This window comes from Oncorhynchus tshawytscha, linkage group LG03 (assembly GCF_018296145.1).
Source record: "Oncorhynchus tshawytscha isolate Ot180627B linkage group LG03, Otsh_v2.0, whole genome shotgun sequence".
Classification (NCBI taxonomy): domain Eukaryota; kingdom Metazoa; phylum Chordata; class Actinopteri; order Salmoniformes; family Salmonidae; genus Oncorhynchus; species Oncorhynchus tshawytscha.
Window position 1 is genome coordinate 56,419,403 of NC_056431.1, and position 19,747 is coordinate 56,439,149.

A 19,747-nucleotide genomic window follows, 5' to 3' on the forward strand; every position below is an offset into this window, starting at 1 on the left:
ATCTGAAAGAGAAGAGAGAATGAATATAGACAAAAACTACTTGCGGTGCAAAGAGGAGCAAGAAGATCCCCATCTTTAATAAATAACAATACAATAACATCAATCAGAACAAATGTACAATAAAAAAAGCTAACAAACAAATATGGTGAATCAGGGGCGGCACACAATTGGCCCAGTGTCGTTATGGTTTGGCTGGGATAGACCATCATTGTAAATAAGAATTTGTTCTTAACTGACTTGCCTCGTTACATAAAGGTAAAGTAGAATAAAAATCAGGAAGTGGCAGCATTGTTGGGTAGCTTATCAGAATCAAGGGCTCTGAAGAGACTCCTCCCCTGACTCAAGGACTGCCCCAGGGCCTGCTCCTGCAAGCAACAACAGTTACCATGACAACACAGCATCACACAGCTGTAACCTTGACAACCCTCCACTCCGCAGTTCTCTCTTGGACACTTGGTCACAGATTGTTGTGACTGACAATACGATTATAGAGATGAGAGAAATACTACATAGCTATAGCCTACTGACAGGACACAGAATTATAAAAAGACATGACATTGGTAGGTTTCACTGTGATATTGTACTGTGTTCTGTTACGTTGCACTACATTATGTTGCATTTGTTGTATTGTATATTGTGTCGTGTCATATCGCTAGCTAACATTCCTACCGTTCCATGGTAGGTGTTCAGGAGAGATGGAGCCAGGTGATGTTGTCTCTTTATCCTCACATGGGGACAGAGAACTGTGAGGATGGTGGTCCAGCTCTGAGTCCTCCTGGGAAGAGTTATTGGAGTTTGTGTTGTTCATCAGTTCATTGAAGGGCTCTGATTGGAGCTCCTGGCTGTGTCTCTTAGGGCTGGTGTGAGTCAATGTAACCTCTGTTTTCATCTGGGACTCCTCCATCTCCTCTGGGTCAGTGTTCAACTCAGCTCGCTCTTTACTCGCCAACTCTGAGGAAACGAGAACACAAGCAAAAAGAACATCTAATGTCATACATAGACTTATGACAATGTAAAGAACATAACACTGAAAGAAGGAAAGGTATTCAGGAGACTGAAGAAGACAAGGAAGAAAAAGATGAAGAAGAGCAACAACAAAAAGACAACTATACCTTGTACAGAGAGCTCCTTCCATCGGTCTTTGTTGTGTTGGATGACCTCTGCCAATGTGTGTCTGACCCGTTTCAGGTCGATGCCAGTCAGGCTGTAGTCTGTAGTGAGCCCCTGGTCAACCCCCTGGCTGGATCCTCGGCCACTGTGTTTCTGGACTGACTCCACCACCGTCACCGACCCACTACCCGTCAAACTGAGCAACAGAATAGAAACAGTCTATTCTGTCAAATATATGACACCGACTCCTTGTGAGGCTGTCCTAATATGGACATCAATTAAATAGAACAGAAAATACTGGAGTAAGACTTGGTTGCTTATTCCACAACTTCGATCGACCATAGAGACTGAAGATCGAGGAAGTGGTAAGCCTACTGATGCATGTTGATTCTGTCAGACATGTTAAACTGGGAAAACTGTGATTTCAAATCAATCAACCAAATGTATTTATAAAGCCCTTCTTACATCAGCTGATGTCACAAAGTGCTGTACAGAAACTCAGCCTAAAACCCCAAATAGCAAGCAATGCAGGTGAAGAAACAGGGTGGCTAGGAAAAACTCCCTAGAAAGGCCAGAACCTAGGAATAAACCTAGAGAGGATCCAGGCTATGAGGGGGGGCCAGTCGTCTTCTGGCTGTGCCGGGTGGAGATTATAACAGAACATAGCCAAGATGTTCAAATGTTCATAGATGACCAGCAGGGTCATAGTGTGTATAATATTAGGAATGTGTCCCACCTTGACCTGCGTACGCCAGTGTCATGTGACTTTAAGGTATCCTCTATTAGAGGGGTAATGATCTTCTCGGTCGTGTCCACCAACACAGAGAATGTGGGTTCCACTATGAAGTCAATGAACCCTGCGAGACAGACAAACATTTGAGAAGAAAATCAGGCATGACTCGCTCACACTGAAGATGATAGTTTTCAGAGAAACAGGAGTAAAAAATGTGTGTGTGATGTAACAATTTATGAAGACAGGCAGTGTAGATTCCCATGCTTTATCATATCAAGGGAAAAATATTAAATACTTTCTCAAATGTCCACATGGTGGCCCATTTGAGCTATGGCCTGTCGGAGAATACAAACCCATCCTGAATGAAACCGCTCACAGTGAGGCCAATAACAGGGTGTGATGCTCACCTATTTGTGACTGTGCGATCATGGTAGCTTTACGATCACACAGAGGAGAGAATGGCAGCCCTAACTCAACCTCTTTATCGCCCTGTAAGAAATCAACAACACCAGCCTTGGTAACCATACCAATGTAGAATGGCAGGTTACTGTATACTGTAGCATTATGTACTACAATACCTATAATGCTCTGTATAACATAACCAGTTCTTCCGAGTGAAGATATCCCTGAAGCTATCAGAATGGTGTCCCATCTCCTTAACAATACAAGTTTAATTAGGATTGGATACATACAGAATACAGTGCTGAAACACTCAAGTTTCCCTCTTCCATGGTTTCTGTCAGTGACTGCACACTGTAGTGGTGGGACTATGTTGGTACTGTACCTGTCTGAAGAACTCCTCCATCAGGGCCTGTGTCCATCGGTAGTGCAGCTTCCAGGCCTTGGCTGGGTGACTGATGTCAGCTGCATGCAGCATCAGAGATAGGGCTTTAGCCTTGTCTACTCTGTAGATACAACGGTACATCAGCTAACACACAAAATTATACACTGAGAAAGAGTGACGCACTCACACACACAAACATATAGGATTGGAAGGCACGTTCTAGGGCGCGTTCTCAGAGCATGCGCAGAACAGCTGGCAGGCATATTCACTGTAATTTTCAACTTCTTCTTGTCCCTGTCTGTAATCCCCACATGTTTTAAGATGACCACAGTCAGAACTCTAAGGCTTCACACCTCAATGATTACTGCCCTCTAGCTCTCACATCTGTAATCATGAAGTGCTTTGAGAGGCTAGTTATGGCACTCATTAACTCCACCATCCCAGACACCCTAGACCCACTCCAATTTGCATACCGCCCCAACAGATCCATTGACGCAATCTCAATTGCTCTCCACATTGCCCTCACCCACCTAGATAAGAGGAATACCTATGTGAGAATGCTGTTTATTGACTACAGCTCAGTGTTCAACACCATTATCCCCTCCAAGCTCGTCACCAAGCTTAGGACTCTGGGTCTGAACGCCTCCCTCTGCAACTGGATCCTGGACAATCTGATGGGCCGACACCAGGTGGGGAGGGTAGTCAACATCACCTCCACCACGCTGAGCCTTAACACAGGGGCGCCACAAGGGTGTGTGCTTAGTCCTCTCCTGTACTCCCTTTTCACCCACGAATAACTCCAAAACCATTATCAAGTTTGCTTTTGACACGACGTTGGTAGGCCTACAGGGAGGAGGTCAGTGACCTGACAGTGTTGTGCTGAAGCAACAACCTCTCCCTCAACATCACCAAAACCAAGGAGCTGATTGTGGAGTACAGGAAACGGGGGGACGAGCATGCTCCCATCCACATCGACGGGGCGGCAGTGAAGCATGTAGACAGCTTCAAATTCCCAAGTGTGCAAATCACTAAAGACTTCAAATGATCCAAACACACACGTGAAGAAGGCATGACAGTGCCTCTTCCCTCTCAGGAGGTTGAAAAGGTTTGGCATGGGCCCTCAAATCCTGAAAAGGTTCTACAGCTGCACCATTGAGAGCATATTGACTGGCTGCATCACTGCTTGGTATGGCAACAGCACCGCCCATCAATCGCATGGCGCTACAGAGGGTTGTGCAGGCAGCCAATACATCACTGGGCCGAGCTCTCTGCTATCCAGGACCTCTGTATCAGGCAGTGTGAAAAGAAAGCCCGGAAATTGTCAAAGACCCCAATCACCTTAGCCATAGACTATTTTCTCTGCAGCCGCATGGCAAGAGGTACTGACACCAACAGGCTCTTGAACAGCTTCTATCCCTAAGCAATACGACTGATAAATAGCAAACAAAATAACTACATGGACCGAGTTGACCTTGTATCTATATTGAGCGTTGCACACTCACAGGGCCCTACACACTCAAACTGTCACTCAAACACACGCGCACACACAAACACTCACTCCATAACTTACTCACTCACTCACACAATATATGCACATACATTATACTGACTCTACACACCCACTCACATGCAAGCTGCTGCTAATCATTATCCTGTTGACTAGTCACCTTACCCCTATACATATCTACCTCTATCACACCTGTATCCCTGCACATGGGCTCCCGAGTGGCCTAAGGAACAGCGGTCTAAGGAACTGCATCTCAGTGCTAGAGGTGTCACTACAGACACCCTGGTTTGATTCCAGGCTGTATCACAACCGACCGTGATTGGGAGTCCCATAGGGCGGTGCACAATTGTCCCAGTGTCGTCCGGGTTTGGCCGTCATTGTAAATAAGAATTTGTTCTTAACTGACTTGCCTAGTTAAATAAGGTTAAATACAAAAAACATGAACATACACTATGGTATAGGAACTGACTTTTTAAATATTTCCTGTACTGTTTATAGTATGCTTACTTTGTATTTCTTATTCTTATTTCTCGTGTTAGTTTTTTCTAGTATTACATTGTTCATGATTATTGCATTGTTGGGCTTTGAGTTTGCAAGAATGGCATTTCACTGTACTTGTGCATGTGACATAAAAACTTGAAAGAAAGGCATGGTCCAGAGAGCCAGGGTTAAGGGTAAGGGTTCAGAGGTTAGGGGTCATAGGTCAGGGTCCAGAGACAGTCCACTCACCCCTCAGGCTGCTGCAGGGCGTTCCTCATGCTTTTGATCTGCTGGAAATGGCAGGACATGTCTGTACTCATCACCATCTCAATCACCAGGGTCCGCAGCTCTCTGACAAACACAGGAAAACAGAGTCCGTTTCCACTTAGCCTCCACTCCAGCTGGTCTTGGATTCTCCAGGACAAGAACACAGTGTGATGTCTAGCACCACTTCCAACAACATCAAGCATAGCATTTCTTTACAGTACCTAATGATGGATGTGAGCCTGTGGGACTTTCCATAATCACTGATAGACTGAATGTGAAATAGTTTATATAATAGTCTTGTGTTGACATTCAATTGTATTTGTCACATACCCCGAAAACAACAGGTGTAGACCTTAGTGAATGTTTACTTACAAGCCCCTAACCAACAACACAGTTTAAAAAATATGAATAAGAATAAGAAAAGGAACAATAAATTAAAGAGCAGCAGTAAAATAACAATAGCGAGACTATATACAGGGGGTACCGGTACAGAGTCAATGTGCGGGGGCACCGGTTAGTCGAGATAATTGAGGTAAAATATACATGTAGTGTCACGTTCTGTCCATCGTTCGTATGTGTTTTCCTTGTTTTAGTGTTGGTCAGGACGTGAGCTGGGTGGGCATTCTATGTTGTGTGTCTGGTTTGTCTATTTCTATGTTTGGCCTGTTTTGTATAGTCTGTTCATGTATAGTCAGTCGTCTTTATTAAAAACATGAATAACCACCATGCTGCATTTTGGTCCGCCTCTCTTTCACCAGAAGAAAACCCTTACAGAATCATCCACCAACCAAGGACCAAGCGGCGTGGTAGACAGAGGCAGCAGCAACAGCAGCAGCAGGAGAAGCGACAGGTGCAGCAGGAGCAACAGCAGCAGCAGCAAAGGCAGCAGCAGGAGAAGCAACATAGGCAGCAGCAGCAGTGGGAGAGGCTGCACTCTTTGGATAAATGGACTTGGGAGGAGATCCTTGACGGACAAGGACCCTGGGCAGAGCCATGGATGGAATTGGAGCTGTTGGCGAAGCAGAGTGCTGAGTCTGAGAGTGTGGAGGATGTATTGGACAGAGTAGAAAGAAAGCTGTTGGCTTGGCATAGTATGCATGGCATACCAGTGCCAGCACCACGCATCAGGCCTACAGTGCGTCCCACCTGTTCAGCGCTGCCGGAGCCTTTCTCCTCTACAGCGCTGCTGGAGTCTCCCGCCTGTTCAGCGCAGCCAGAGCCTTTCTCCTCTCCTGCGTGGCCGGAGTCTCCCGCCTGTTCAGCGCAGCCAGAGCTGCCAGCCTGCATGGAGCAGCCAGAGCTGCCAGCCTGCATGGAGAAGCCTGAGCTGCCAGCCGGCATGGAGCAGCCAGAGCTGTCAGTCTGCATAGAGCAGCCAGAGCTGTCAGTCTGCATAGAGCAGCCAGAGCTGTCAGTCTGCATGGAGCAGCCAGAGCTGTCAGTCTGCATGGAGCAGCCAGAGCTGCCAGCCTGCATGGAGCAGCCAGAGCTGCCAGCCTGCATGGAGCAGCCAGAGCTGTCAGTCTGCATGGAGCAGCCAGAGCTGTCAGTCTGCAAGGAGCTGCCAGTCTGCAAGGAGCTGCCAGTCTGCACGGAGGTGTCAGTCTGCACGGAGCTGTCAGTCTGCAAGGAGCTGCCAGTCTGCAAGGAGCTGCCAGTCTGTAAGCCGCCAGAGCTGCCAGTCTGGAGCAGCCAGAGCTGCCAGTCTGGAGCAGCCAGAGCTGCCAGTCTGCATGGAGCAGCCAGAGCTGCCAGTCTGTAATAAGAAGCCGCCAGAGCTGTCAGCAGTCAGCCATGGAGCAGCCAGAGCCGCCAGTCAGCGTGGAGCAGCCAGAGCCGCCAGTCAGCATGGAGCAGCCAGATCTTTCAGTCTGCCAGATCCGCCAGTCGGCCAGACTCTTCCAGATCTGCCAGTCAGCCAGACTCTTCCAGATCTGCCAGTCAGCCAGACTCTTCCAGATCTGCCAGTCAGCCAGACTCTTCCAGATCTGCCAGTCAGCCAGACTCTTCCAGATCTGCCAGTCAACCAGACTCTTCCAGATCTGCCAGTCAACCAGTCTCTTCCAGATCTGCCAGTCAACCAGACTCTTCCAGATCTGCCAGTCAACCAGACTCTTCCAGATCTGCCAGTCAGCCAGACTCTTCCAGATCTGCCAGTCAGCCAGACTCTTCCAGATCTGCCAGTCAGCCAGACTCTTCCAGATCTGCCAGTCAGCCAGACTCTTCCAGATCTGCCAGTCAGCCAGACTCTTCCAGATCTGCCAGTCAGCCAGACTCTTCCAGATCTGCCAGTCAGCCAGACTCTTCCAGATCTGCCAGTCAACCAGACTCTTCCAGATCTGCCAGTCAACCAGACTCTTCCAGATCTGCCAGTCAACCAGACTCTTCAGGATCTGCCAGTCTGCCAGGATCCGCCAGTCTGCCAGGATCCGCCAGAACTGCCAGGATCTGCCAGAACTGCCAGTCGGCCAGGATATGCCAGTCGTCCAGGATCTGCCAGTCAGCCAGGATCCGCCAGTCTGCCAGGATCAGTTAGATCCGCCATTCAGCCAGGATCCGCCAGTATGCCAGGATCCGCCAGTCTGCCAGTCTGCCAGGATCCGCCAGTCAGCCAGGATCCACCAGTCAGCCAGGATCCGCCAGTCTGCCAGGATCCGCCAGTCAGCCAGGATCTGCCAGAACTACCAGTCAGCCAGGATCCACCAGAACTGCCAGTCAGCCAGGATCCGCCAGTCAGCCAGGATCCGCCAGTCAGCCAGGATCCGCCAGAACTGCCAGTCAGCCAGGATCTGCCAGTCAGCCAGGATCTGCCAGTCAGCCAGGATCCGCCAGTCGGCCAGGATCCGCCAGTCAGCCAGGATCCGCCGGATCTGCCAGTCGGCCAGGATCTGCCAGTCGGCCAGGATCTGCCAGTCGGCCAGGATCTGCCAGTCGGCCAGGAACAGTTAGATCCGCCATTCAGCCAGGATCCGCCAGTCTGCCAGGATCCGCCAGAAGTGCCAGTCAGCCAGGATCTGCCGGAACCACCAGCCAGCCAGGATCTGGTAGATCCATCAACCTGCCTGAGCTTCCTCTCACTCCTGAGCTTCCTCTCGGTCCCGAGCTTCCTCTCGGTCCCGAGCTTCCCCTCGGTCCCGAGCTACCTCAGTCCAGTGGGGCCCGTTGTTAGGTTTCCTAGGCCAAGGTTAGCGGCGAGGGTCGCCACTCAAGGGACACTAAGGAGGTGGACTAAGACAATTATGGAGTGGGGTCCACGTCCAGTGCCAGAGCCGCCACCGCGGACAGATGCCCACCCAGACCCTCCCCTACAGGTTTAGGTTGTGCGTTCGGAGTCCGCACCTTGTTTGTTCTGTCACGTTCTGTCCATCGTTCGAATGTGTTTTCCTTGTTTTAGTGTTGGTCAGGACATGAGCTGGGTGGGCATTCTATGTTGTGTGTCTGGTTTGTCTATTTCTATGTTTGGCCTGATATGGTTCTCAATCAGAGGCAGGTGTTAGTCATTGTCTCTGATTGGGAACCATATTTAGGTAGCCTGTTTTGTGTTGGGTTTTGTGGGTGATTGTTCCTGTCTCTGTGTTTGCACCAGATAGGACTGTTTAGGTTTTCACTTTTCTTGTTTTGTATAGTCTGTTCATGTATAGTCGTCTTTATTAAAAACATGAATAACCACCACGCTGCATTTTGGTCCGCCTCTCTTTCACCAGAAGAAAACCCTTACATGTAGGTTATTAAAGTGACTATGCATAGATAATAACAGAGAGTAGCAGCTGCGTGAAAGACGGGGTGGGGGGCAATGCATTAGATGTTCAGGAGTCTTATGGCTTGGGGGTAAACGCTGTTTAGAAGCCTCTTGGACCTAGACTTGGCACTCCGGTACCGCTTGCCGTGCGGTAGCAGAGAGAATAGTGTCTGACAATTTTTAGGGTCTTCCTCTGACACTGCCTAGTATAGAGGCCCTGGATGGCAGGAAGCTTGGTGTACTGGGCCGTACGTAGTGCCTTGCAGTCTTGGAGGCCGAGCAGTTGCCATACCAGGCAGAGATGCAACCAGTCAGGATGCTCTCGATGGTGCAGCTTTTCAGTCTCCTGAGGGGGGAATAGTTTTTGTCGTTCCCTCTTCACGACTGTCTTGGTGTGCTTGGACCGTGTTAGTTTGTTGGTGATGTGGACACCAAGGAGCTGGAAGCTCTCAACCTGCTCCACTGCAGCCCCAATCCCCTTTGTCTTGATCACGTTGAGGGAGAGGTTGTTGTCGTGGCACCACACGGTCAGGTCTCTGATCTCCTCCCTATAGGCTGTCTCGTTGTTGTCGGTAATCAGGCCCATCACTGTTGCGTCATCGGCAAACGTAATGATGGTGTTGGAGTCGTGCCTGGCCGTGCAGTCATAAGTGAACAGGGAGTACACGAGGGGACTGAACACGCACCCCTGAGGGGCCCCTGTGGGGAGGATCAGCGTGGTGGCTGTGTTGCTACCTACACTTACCAACTGGGGATGGCCCATCAGGAAGTCCAGGATCAAGTTGCAGAGGGAGGTGTTTAGTCCCAGGGTTCTTAGCTTATTGATGAGCTTTGAGGGCACTATGGTGTTGAACGCTGAGCTGTAGTCAATGAATAACATTCCCACATAGGTGTTCCTTTTGTCTAGGTGGGAAAGGGCGGTGTGGAGTGCAATAGAGACGGCATCATCTTTTGGGCTGTTAGAGCGGTATGCAAATTGGAGTGGGGCTAGTGTTTCTGGGATAATGGTGTGGATGTGAGGCATCACCAGCCTTTCAAAGCACGTCATGGCTACAGACCCAAGTGCTACAGGTTGGTATTCATTTAGGCAGGTTACCTTAGCGTTATTGTGCACAGGGACTATGGTGGTCTGCTTAAAACATGTTGGTATTACAGACTCAGACAGGGAGAGGTTGAAAATGTCAATGAAGACACTTGACAGTTGGTCAGCACATGCTTGCAGTACAAGTCCTGGTAATCCGTCTGGCCCTGCGGCTGTGTGAATGTTGACCTGTTTAAAGGTCTTACTCACATCGGCTGCGGAGAGAGTGATCACACAGTCGTCCAGAACAGTTGGTGCTCTCAACCATGTTTCCGTGTTATTTGCTTCGAAGCGAGCCTAGAAGTAGTTCATCTCGTCTGGTAGGCTCGTGTCACTGGGCAGCTCTCGGCTGTACTTCCCTGTAGTCTGAAATGATTTGCAAGCCCTGACACATCCGATGAGCGTCGGAGTCAGTGTAGTACGATTCAATCTTAGTTAATGCTAATGAATTACTTAAAAATCATACAATATGAGTTTCTGGATTTTTGTTTTAGATTCCGTATCTCACAGTTGAAGTGTACCTATGATACAAATTACAGACCACTACATGCTTTGTAAGTAGGAACACCTGCAAAATCGGCAGTGTATCAAATACTTGTTCTCCCCACTGTACGTACGGTCACTGTGGGGACGACGTCATCGATGCACTTATTGATGAAGCCAATGACTGATGTGGTGTACTCCCCAATGCCATAGGAAGAATCCCGGAACATATTCCAGTCTGTACTAGTAAAATAGACCTGTAGCTTAGCATCTGCTACATCTGACCACATTGCTACATCTGGTGCTTCCTGCTTTAATTTTTGCTTGTAAGCAGGAATCAGGAGAATATAATTATGGTCAGATTTGCCAAATGCAGGGCTAGGGAGAGCTTTGTAAATGTCTCCGTGTGTGGAGTACAGGTGGTCTAGAGTTTTTTTCTGCTCTGGTTGCACATTTAAATGCTGATAGAAATTTGGTAAAACGGATTTAAGTTTCCCTGCATTAAAGTCTGCCGCCTCGATGAGCGTTTTCCTGTTTGCTCATGACGGAATACAGCTCATTGAGTGCGGTCTTAGTGCAAGCATCGGTCTGTGGTGGTATGTAGACAGCTACGGAAATTACAGATAAACTCTCTAGGTAGATAGTGTGGTCTACAGCTTATCATGAAATACTCTACCTCAGGTGAGCAAAACCTCAAGACTTCCTTAGATATCGTGCACCAGCTGTTGTTTACAAATATACTTAGTCCGCCCCCCCCTCCCCCCTTGTCTTACCAGACATAGCTGTTCTATCCTGCCGATACAGAGTATGTTGATAATGATGTCATTCAGCCACGACTCCGTGAAGCATAAGATATTACAGTTCTTAATGTCCCGTTGGTAGTTTAATCTTCCGCGTAGGTTGTCGATTTTGTTTTCCAATGATTGCATGTTAGCTAGTAGGACGGAAGGGGGTGGGGGTTTATTCGATCGCCTACGAATTCTCAAAAGGCAGCCCGACCTCCGTCCTCTTTTTCTCCGTCTTCTCGTTACGCAAATGACAGGGATTTAGGCCTGACATGCCACACCACACCACATTCGCATCCAAACCTAAAGTAAAGGCTAAGTATCTAGGTTATGTTACAGTACTAGCCCCTTCGTTCTTTGAAGAGGTGATCTCAATCTCTTAATCAAATGTATATTATAAAGCACTTTTAACCTTCTTAACTCACCGCCAGTCATCTTTTGACAGGTTGACCAGTATGTTCATCTCATCCTCTTGCATAAGTCTGTACGCAGCACTGACATGGTGGTTCTCCAGGACTGACCGGTCATTGTACAGGATGGCCACCTCTGACCTGGAGAGAGGAAGAGAAGGGGAAAGAGAAGGTGTGGATCACCGTGTGATTAGTCATTGTGCTGCATGGCGGTTCCCAGGCAAGATTACTTTACCGGGTAGCCAACCTGTATGGCAACAGTAACTAGCAGGCAATACTGGTTGAAATTATTTAATTTCAACCAGTTTAGAAATTACAACAGCGATTATGATACGATAGCGATGGTGGATATTTGAGATGGGGTGGCAGGTAGCCTAGCGAAAGGTTGCTTGTTTAAATCCCCGAGCCGACAAGGTGCAAATTCTGTTGATGTGCCCTTGAGTAAGGCACTTTACCCTAATTGCTCCTGTAGGTCACTCTGGATGACTAAAATGTAAATGTGATGGTAGTGAAATGAGAATTCCAGATTTTCCTAATGCAGAACAGGGCCACATCAGAAAGTAGTTGTTCTGAGACAAATAATATTTTATTTATTTTTGTAAATTGTATTATACGTAAAAACAGAAAAACTAAATGACAGTTACTAGTACATTACTCCAGTGCTAGGGCAGTTTGTAGTACTTTACTCCAGTGCTAGGACAGTTTGTAGTACTTTACTCCAGTGCTAGGGCGGTTGGTAGTGCTTTATTCCAGTGCTAGGGTGGTTTGTAGTACTTTACTCCAGTGCTAGGGCGGTTTGTAGTACTTTACTTCAGTGCTAGGGTGGTTTGTAGTACTTTACTCCAGTGCTAGGGCGGTTTGTAGTACTTTACTCCAGTGCTAGGGCGGTTTGTAGTGCTTTATTCCAGTGCTAGGGCGGTTTGTAGTACTTTACTCCAGTGCTAGGGCGGTTTGTAGTACTTTACTTCAGTGCTAGGATGGTTTGTAGTACTTTACTCCAGTGCTAGGGCGGTTTGTAGTACTTTACTCCAGTGCTAGGACAGTTTGTAGTACTTTACTCCAGTGCTAGGGCGTTTGTAGTACTTTACTCCAGTGCTAGGACAGTTAGTAGTACTTTACTCCAGTGCTAGGACAGTTAGTAGTACTTTATTCCAGTGCTAGGACAGTTAGTAGTTCTTTATTCCAGTGCTAGGACAGTTAGTAGTACTTTATTCCAGTGCTAGGACAGTTAGTAGTACTTTACTCCAGTGCTAGGACAGTTTGGAGATTGAAAATAATCAGAGAGGGAAAGTTTACGAAATACCTTCATTGTCCATTTCACAACAACCCCTCATTTCTAAAATACGAGTAGCCTTTCTGATCAATTTTTATTAGACTAGAGAGTCATGCAGAGGTAATGAAGGGTTTAAACTAAAGGACTCCTCTCTCTCTCTCTCTCTCTCTGCTATCCCTTATCAGTGAGGTCAGTGCTGCAATTTTGAGTATTCTCATTGTGCACTTCATTTTAATGGGTTCTTTAAATGGGTGCCTTCACTTAAATGGGCTCTTTATATGGCCATGTTCCCTTAAGGCTCCATTGGCATTCATTAGTCAGGGTCAGACTGACTGCACTGTCTGTCTGTCTAGGTGGCAAAAGCTGTACAATACAAGGAAATCTTCAGTTTAACATTAGTATTGGTAGTATGGAATGAATGAAAATAGAAATAAATAATATGTCCATTAGGTACAGTAGCTAAGTGTTCAGGAATTCAGGAATAGAAATGCCTACTGAAAGAAGCAGAAGTTTGCACCGTTCGTATGAAACTTCAGGAAGAATACTGACACACACCTGGTCTGAATGTGAAAGTTGTTGGTTGTCCCAGTGTGTTCAAAGTCATGGATAGCTGCAGCAAACACCATGGCTAGGATGTCCAGTTCAGTGAGCCAGTGCTAGAGAGACAGAGAGTAAATGTAACAAGAAACACAATCAGAATCCTCTGTCCTTTGATCTGTCTATTATGCTGGGGTGGGGGGGGGGGGGATTCATTGCATCCCTATTGCACCAACCTGCATGTGAGTGTGCATGTGAGACTCACCATGATGCCAGTGTGGAGCATCAGATAGTGTGCTGTCTGTGTGACGTCGGCAGCGTGGATCAGGTTATGGTAGGGGTTTCTGTGTTTGCTGTAGCCCAACTCTAGAGCCTCTACAAAGGACACCAGAGATGACACTGGTATCTGGGGAAAAACAGGAAGGTTAGGACATCAGAGATGACAGTGGTATCTCAAATCAAATCGTAAAAGTCACATGCGCCGAATACAACCTTACAGTGAAATGCTTACTTACGAGCCCCTAACCAGCAATGCAGTTTAAAAAAAATACTTATACGTATAAGAAATAAAGGTAACAAGTAATTAAAGAGCAGCAGTAAAATAACAATAGTGAGACTATATACGGGGGGTACTGGTACAGAGTCAATGTGCGGGGGACTATGCATAGATGATAACAGCAGAGAGTAGCAGCAGTGTAAAAGAGGGGGGAGGGAGCAATGCAAATAGTCTGGGTAGCCACTTGATTAGGTGTTCAGGAGTCTTATGGCTTGGGGGTAAACGCTGTTTAGAAGCCTCTTGGAACTAGACTTGGCACTCCGGTCTTATGGCTTGGGAGTAGAAGCTGTTTAGAAGCCTCTTGGAACTAGACTTGGCACTCTTTTTTTAATTTCACCTTTATTTAACCAGGTAGGCTAGTTGAGAACAAGTTCTCATTTACAACTGCGACCTGGCCAAGATAAAGTAAAGCAGTGCGACACAAACAACACAGAGTTACACATGGAATAAACAAACATACCGTCAATAATACAATAGAGAAAGTCTATATACAGTGTGTGCAAATGAGGTAGGATAGGGGGGGGTAAGGCAATAAATAGGCCATAGTGGCGAAATCATTACAATATGGCAAATTAAACACTGGGGTGATAGATGTGCAGAAGATGTGTGCAAAGTAGTGATATTGGGGTGCAAAGGAGCAAAATAAATCAAATAAATAACAATATGGTGATGAGGTAGTTGGATGGGCTATTTACAGATTGGCTATGTACAGGTGCAGTGATCTGTGAGCTGCTGTGACTGATGGTGCTTAAAGCTAGTGAGGGAGATATGAGTCTCCAGCTTCAGTGGTTTTTGCAGTTCGTTCCAGTCATTTGCAGCAGAGAACTGGAAGGAAAGGCAGCCGAAGGAGGAATTGGCTTTGTGGGTGACCAGTGAAATATACCTGCTGGAGCGTGTTCTGCGGGTGGGTGCTGCTATGGTGACCAGTGAGCTGAGATAAGGCGGGGCTTTACCTAGCAACGACTTATAGATGACCTGGAGCCAGTGGGTTTGGCGACGGAAATGAAGCGAGGGCCAGCCAACGAGAGCTTGCCGTGCGGTAGCAGAGAGAACAGTCTGAACAGAGAACACTAGTGTGGCTGGAGTCTTTGGCAATTTTTAGGGCCTTCCTCTGACACTGCCTGTTATATAGAGGTCCTAGATGGCAGGAAGCTTGGCCCCAGTGATGTACTGGGCCGTTCGCACTACCCTCTGTAGTGCCTTGCAGTTGGAGGCCGAGCAGTTGCCATAGCAGGCAGTGATGCAACCAGTCAGGATGCTCTCGATGGTGCAGCTGTAGAACATTTTGAGGATCTGAGGACCCATGCCAAATCTTTTCAGTCTCCTGAGGGGGGAATAGGTTTTGTCATGCCCTCTTCACAACTGTCTTGGTGTGCTTGGACCGTGTTAGTTTGTTGGTGATGTGGACACCAAGGAACTTGAAGCTCTCAACCTGCTCCACTGCAGCCCATCGATGAGAATGGGGCGTGCTCGGTCCTCTTTTTCCTGTAGTCCACAATCATCTCATTTGTCTTGATCACCTTGAGGGAGAGGTTGTTGTCCTGGCACCACACGGCCAGGTCTCTGACCTCCTCCCTATATGCAGTCTCGTCATTGTCGGTGATCAGGGCTACCACTGTTGTGTCATCAGCAAACTTAATGATAGTGTTGGAGTTGTGCCTGGCCGTGCAGTCATGAGTGAACAGGGAGTACAGGAGGGGACTGAGCACACACCCCTGAGGGGCCCCTGTGTTGAGGATCAGTGTGGCGGATGTGTTGTTACCTACCCTTACCCCTTGGGGGCAGCCCATCAGGAAGTCCAGGATCCAGTTGCAGATGGAGGTGTTTAGTCCCAGGGTTCTTAGCTTATTGATGAGCTTTGAGGGCACTATGGTGTTGAACGCTGAGCTGTAGTCAATGAATAGCATTCTCACATAGGTGTTTCTTTTGTCCAAGTGGGAAAGGGCAGTGTAGAGTGCAATAGAGAATGCATCACCTGTGGATCTGTTGGGGCGGTGTGCAAATTGTGAAATGCTCTCACACACACAACATTATTTTCTCATTTTGTAGTGTAGGGAATTACATCCCCAGAGTTGACTTCATTAGAGAAAAGATAACTGCTGCGAGATATTACATCTGGCACATTGTTTATTGTCCAAATTGTCATGTGTGCCAGAGTTATCTTTTCTCCAATGAAGTTGGAGAGACCGAGAGACACGTGTGGGGGGCTTCATGTGTACTGTAGCTTATGTGTAAGCTTAACTCCTTTTGTTTAATCAGACTAAGAGCAGAGTAGGGCCCAGAACACCGCTCTTCCTAAATCAAAATATGAGCATCATGCGTCACACACGTTCACATTCACAATGAAAGAGCTGAGCTCCTCCGGATATTTGAGGATCCATTTAAAGCCTAGCTGTCACATTGATTCTAGGAACAGTATGGCTGTGAATGATAAAACCCACACGTGACAAGGCCAGGGCCTTCCGACTGACTGTTGAGCAATAGCATGGAAGAATAACAAGTGATTGGATTTATATAGCACTTGTCTACCAACTGAGGTACTCAAAGCGCTTTACATAGTAGTCGGAAATACCTCATCCACCACCAATGTGTGGCACCAACCATTGGTGATGCATGGCGACCATTTTTATGCCAGAACACTAATCACACATCAGCTAGAGTGTGATATATGCCAATTAGGAAGGAGGGGGATGATTAGGGGCCATGTTGGGAATTTAGCCATGACACCAGGGTTAATAGCCCTACTCTTGGGATTTTCAATGACCACACAGAGTCAGGACACCCGTTTAACGTCCCCCGAATGATCGCACCCTACGCAGGGCAATGTCCCCTTCACTGCCATGGGACATTGGGAACCTCCTGGCCCTCCAACACCCCTTACAGCAGCATCTGGTTTCCCATCCAAGGACCTGCCAGGACTAAGCCTGCTCAGCTTCAGAGGCAAGCCAGCAGTGGGATGCAGGGTGTTATGCAGCTGGCTCGTATACACAATCTTGGCAATTTGGTAGTACTTCAGCAGTTTTCCTCCTGTTATGTCAGTCACTGACAGTCAATCAATTAGCCCATGTCAGCTAACATTTTATAGATTGCTAGGTAAGTTAGTCTAGCCATGTCACGCCTACTCCCGTTCCGGCGCTCAACGTCGCCAGTCTACTAACCACCGCAATCATCATTACTCACACCTGCTCCCCATCGTTACGACACCTGGACCTCATCATCACCTTGATTACTCTCCCTTTCTTTAGCCCTCAGTAGCCTCAGTCATTAGGCAGTATAGGTTTTGTTCACATTCTGTAAGCCTCTACTTTTTTGTTTATCTTTAAGATTCTTATTATTAAACTCACCTTCTGGACATGCTTCCTGACTCCCAGCATATACATTACAAGCCAGCTATCTGAACACTGTACAGTAGTAATCATGTCGACTTAGAATCAAATCGAATTTTATTGGTCACATACACGTGTTTAGCAGATGTTATTGCGAGTGTAGCGAAATGCTTGTGTTTCTAGCTCCAACAGTGCAGTAATATGTAACAATTTCACAACAATACACACAAATCTAAAGTAAAGGAATGGAATTAAGAATATATAAATATTTGGACGAGCAATGTCAGAGAGGCATAGACTAAGATACAGTAGGATAGAATATAGTATAAACATGAGATGAGTAATGCAAAATATGTAAACATTATTAAAGTGACCAGTGTTCCATTATTAAAGTGACCAGTGATTTCAAAGTCTATGTATAAAGGGCAGCAGCCTCTATTGTGCTAGTGATGGCTATTTAACAGTCTGATGGCCTTGAGATAGAAGCTGTTTTTCAGTCTCTCTGTCCCAGCTTTGATGAACCTATTCTGACCTCGCCTTCTGCATGATAGCGGGTTGAACAGGCAATGGCTCGGGTAGTTGGTGTCCTGGAGGGCAGGTAGTTTGCCCCCGGTGATGCGTTGGGCAGACCGCATCACACTCTGGAGAGCCCTGCGGTTGCGGGCGGTGCAGTTGCCGTATCAGGCGGTGATATAGCCCAGGGTTTTAGACGCCAAATTTCTTCAGCCTCCTGAGGTTGAAGAGGCGCAGTTGCGCCTTCTTCACCACATTGTCTTTGTGGGTGGGCCATTTCAGTTTGTCAGTGATGTGTACGCAGAGGACCTTGAAACTTTCCACCTTCACTGTAGTCCCGAAGTGAATAGGGGGGTGTTCCCTCTGCTGTTTCCTGAAGTCCACGATCAACTCCTTTGTTTTGTTGACGTTGAGTAAGAGGTTATTTTCCTGGCACCACACTCCCAGGGCCCTCACCACCTTCCTATAGGCTGTCTTGTCATTGTTGGTAATCAGGCCTATTACTGTTGTCGTCTGCAAACGTGATGATTGAGTTGACCGGGCACACAGGACACATGCCTAGGGGCTCTGACCCCAGGGGGCACCATTGATTTTGTGAGTCACTCCCACTCAGATATTACATGAACATGGAATAAATCATGGCAAAATGTGTGGAACGGCAGGGGATATAGCATTAAAACTGTAACATTTTCTCTCTATCCATGGCAAAATTAGTTGAATCGTATAAAATTGGCAAAACACTTATGTTATGTCATGTTACGTAGTCTTAGAAAAAAAGGTGCTAAGTGTACAGTGGGGCAAAAAAGTATTTAGTCAGCCACCAATTGTGCAAGTTCCCCCACATAAAAAGATGAGAAAGGGCTGTAATTTTCATCATAGGTACACTTCAACTATGACAGACAAAATGAGGGAAAAAAAATCCAGAAAATCACATTGTAGGATTTTTAATGAATTTATTTGCAAATTATGGTGGAAAATAAGTATTTGGTCAATAACAAAAGTTTATCTCAATACTTTGTTATATACCCTTTGTTGGCAATGACAGATGTCAAACGTTTTCTGTAAGTCTTCACAAGGTTTTCACACACTGTTGCTCGTATTTTGGCCCATTCCTCCATGCAGATCTCCTCTAGAGCAGTGATGTTTTGGGGCTGTTGCTGGGCAACACAGACTTTCAACTCCCTCCAAATATTTTCTATGGGGTTGAGATCTGGAGACTGGCTAGGCCACTCCAGGACCTTGAAATGCTTCTTACGAAGCCACTCCTTCGTTGCCCGGGCGGTGTGTTTGGGATCATTGTCATGCTGAAAGACCCAGCCACGTTTCATCTTCAATGCCCTTGCTGATGGAAGGAGGTTTTCACTCAAAATCTCACGATACATGGCCCCATTCATTCTTTCCTTTACACGGATCAGTCATCCTGGTCCCTTTGCAGAAAAACAGCCCCAAAGCATGATGTTTCCACCCCCATGCTTCACAGTAGGTATGGTGTTCTTTGGATGCAACTCAGCATTCTTTGTCCTCCAAACACAACGAGTTGAGTTTTTACCAAAAAGTTATATTTTGGTTTCATCTGACCATATGACATTCTCCCAATCTTCTTCTGGATCATCCAAATGCTCTCTAGCAAACTTCAGATGGGCCTGGACATGTACTGGCTTAAGCAGGGGGACACGTCTGGCACTGCAGGATTTGAGTCCCTGGCGCCGTAGTGTGTTACTGATGGTAGGCTTTGTTACTTTGGTCCCAGCTCTCTGCAGGTCATTCACTAGGTCCCCCCGTGTGGTTCTGGGATTTTTGCTCACCGTTCTTGTGATAATTTTGACCCCACGGGGTGAGATCTTGCATGGAGCAAGAGTGAATGTAGCCCTTCAAGTAAAGTGTAACCATATTATGATAGGATTAAAATATAATCCTGACATTCAGATCAAAGCACAGTAACTGTATGTGTTTGTGATAATCTCACCACTTGTCTAACAGAGGACATGTAGAAACTATAGTATAAAACCAGACAAAGAGATGAGGACAGAAAACAGAAACAGTGTGAGGTTGAGTGCATATGTCTTCCTCTGAGGTACCCAGACCAGAGGCCTGTGGTGTAGAACAGAGCAACACACACACACGCACACACGCACACACACACACACACACACACACACACAC

General features: G+C 47.0%; 1 protein-coding gene across 2 annotated transcripts in view; it reads right to left on the bottom strand.

Moving 5' to 3' along the window:
• Positions 1 to 40: 40 nt before the first annotated feature.
• The window catches only part of LOC112239243 (calcium/calmodulin-dependent 3',5'-cyclic nucleotide phosphodiesterase 1A-like), a 63,820-nt gene continuing 44,113 nt past the window's right edge, over positions 41 to 19,747 (bottom strand). For both annotated transcript variants that reach the window (XM_042319708.1, XM_042319709.1), the window contains 10 exons: positions 13,455 to 13,595; positions 13,208 to 13,308; positions 11,395 to 11,520; positions 4,864 to 4,965; positions 2,628 to 2,748; positions 2,251 to 2,332; positions 1,847 to 1,967; positions 1,113 to 1,306; positions 670 to 951; positions 41 to 365 (listed from right to left, as the gene is read on the bottom strand). In XM_042319708.1, coding sequence (XP_042175642.1) covers positions 310 to 365; positions 670 to 951; positions 1,113 to 1,306; positions 1,847 to 1,967; positions 2,251 to 2,332; positions 2,628 to 2,748; positions 4,864 to 4,965; positions 11,395 to 11,520; positions 13,208 to 13,308; positions 13,455 to 13,595 — 1,326 coding nt within the window. In that variant the 3' untranslated portion in view covers positions 41 to 309. The remainder of the gene's footprint in view (positions 366 to 669; positions 952 to 1,112; positions 1,307 to 1,846; positions 1,968 to 2,250; positions 2,333 to 2,627; positions 2,749 to 4,863; positions 4,966 to 11,394; positions 11,521 to 13,207; positions 13,309 to 13,454; positions 13,596 to 19,747) is intronic.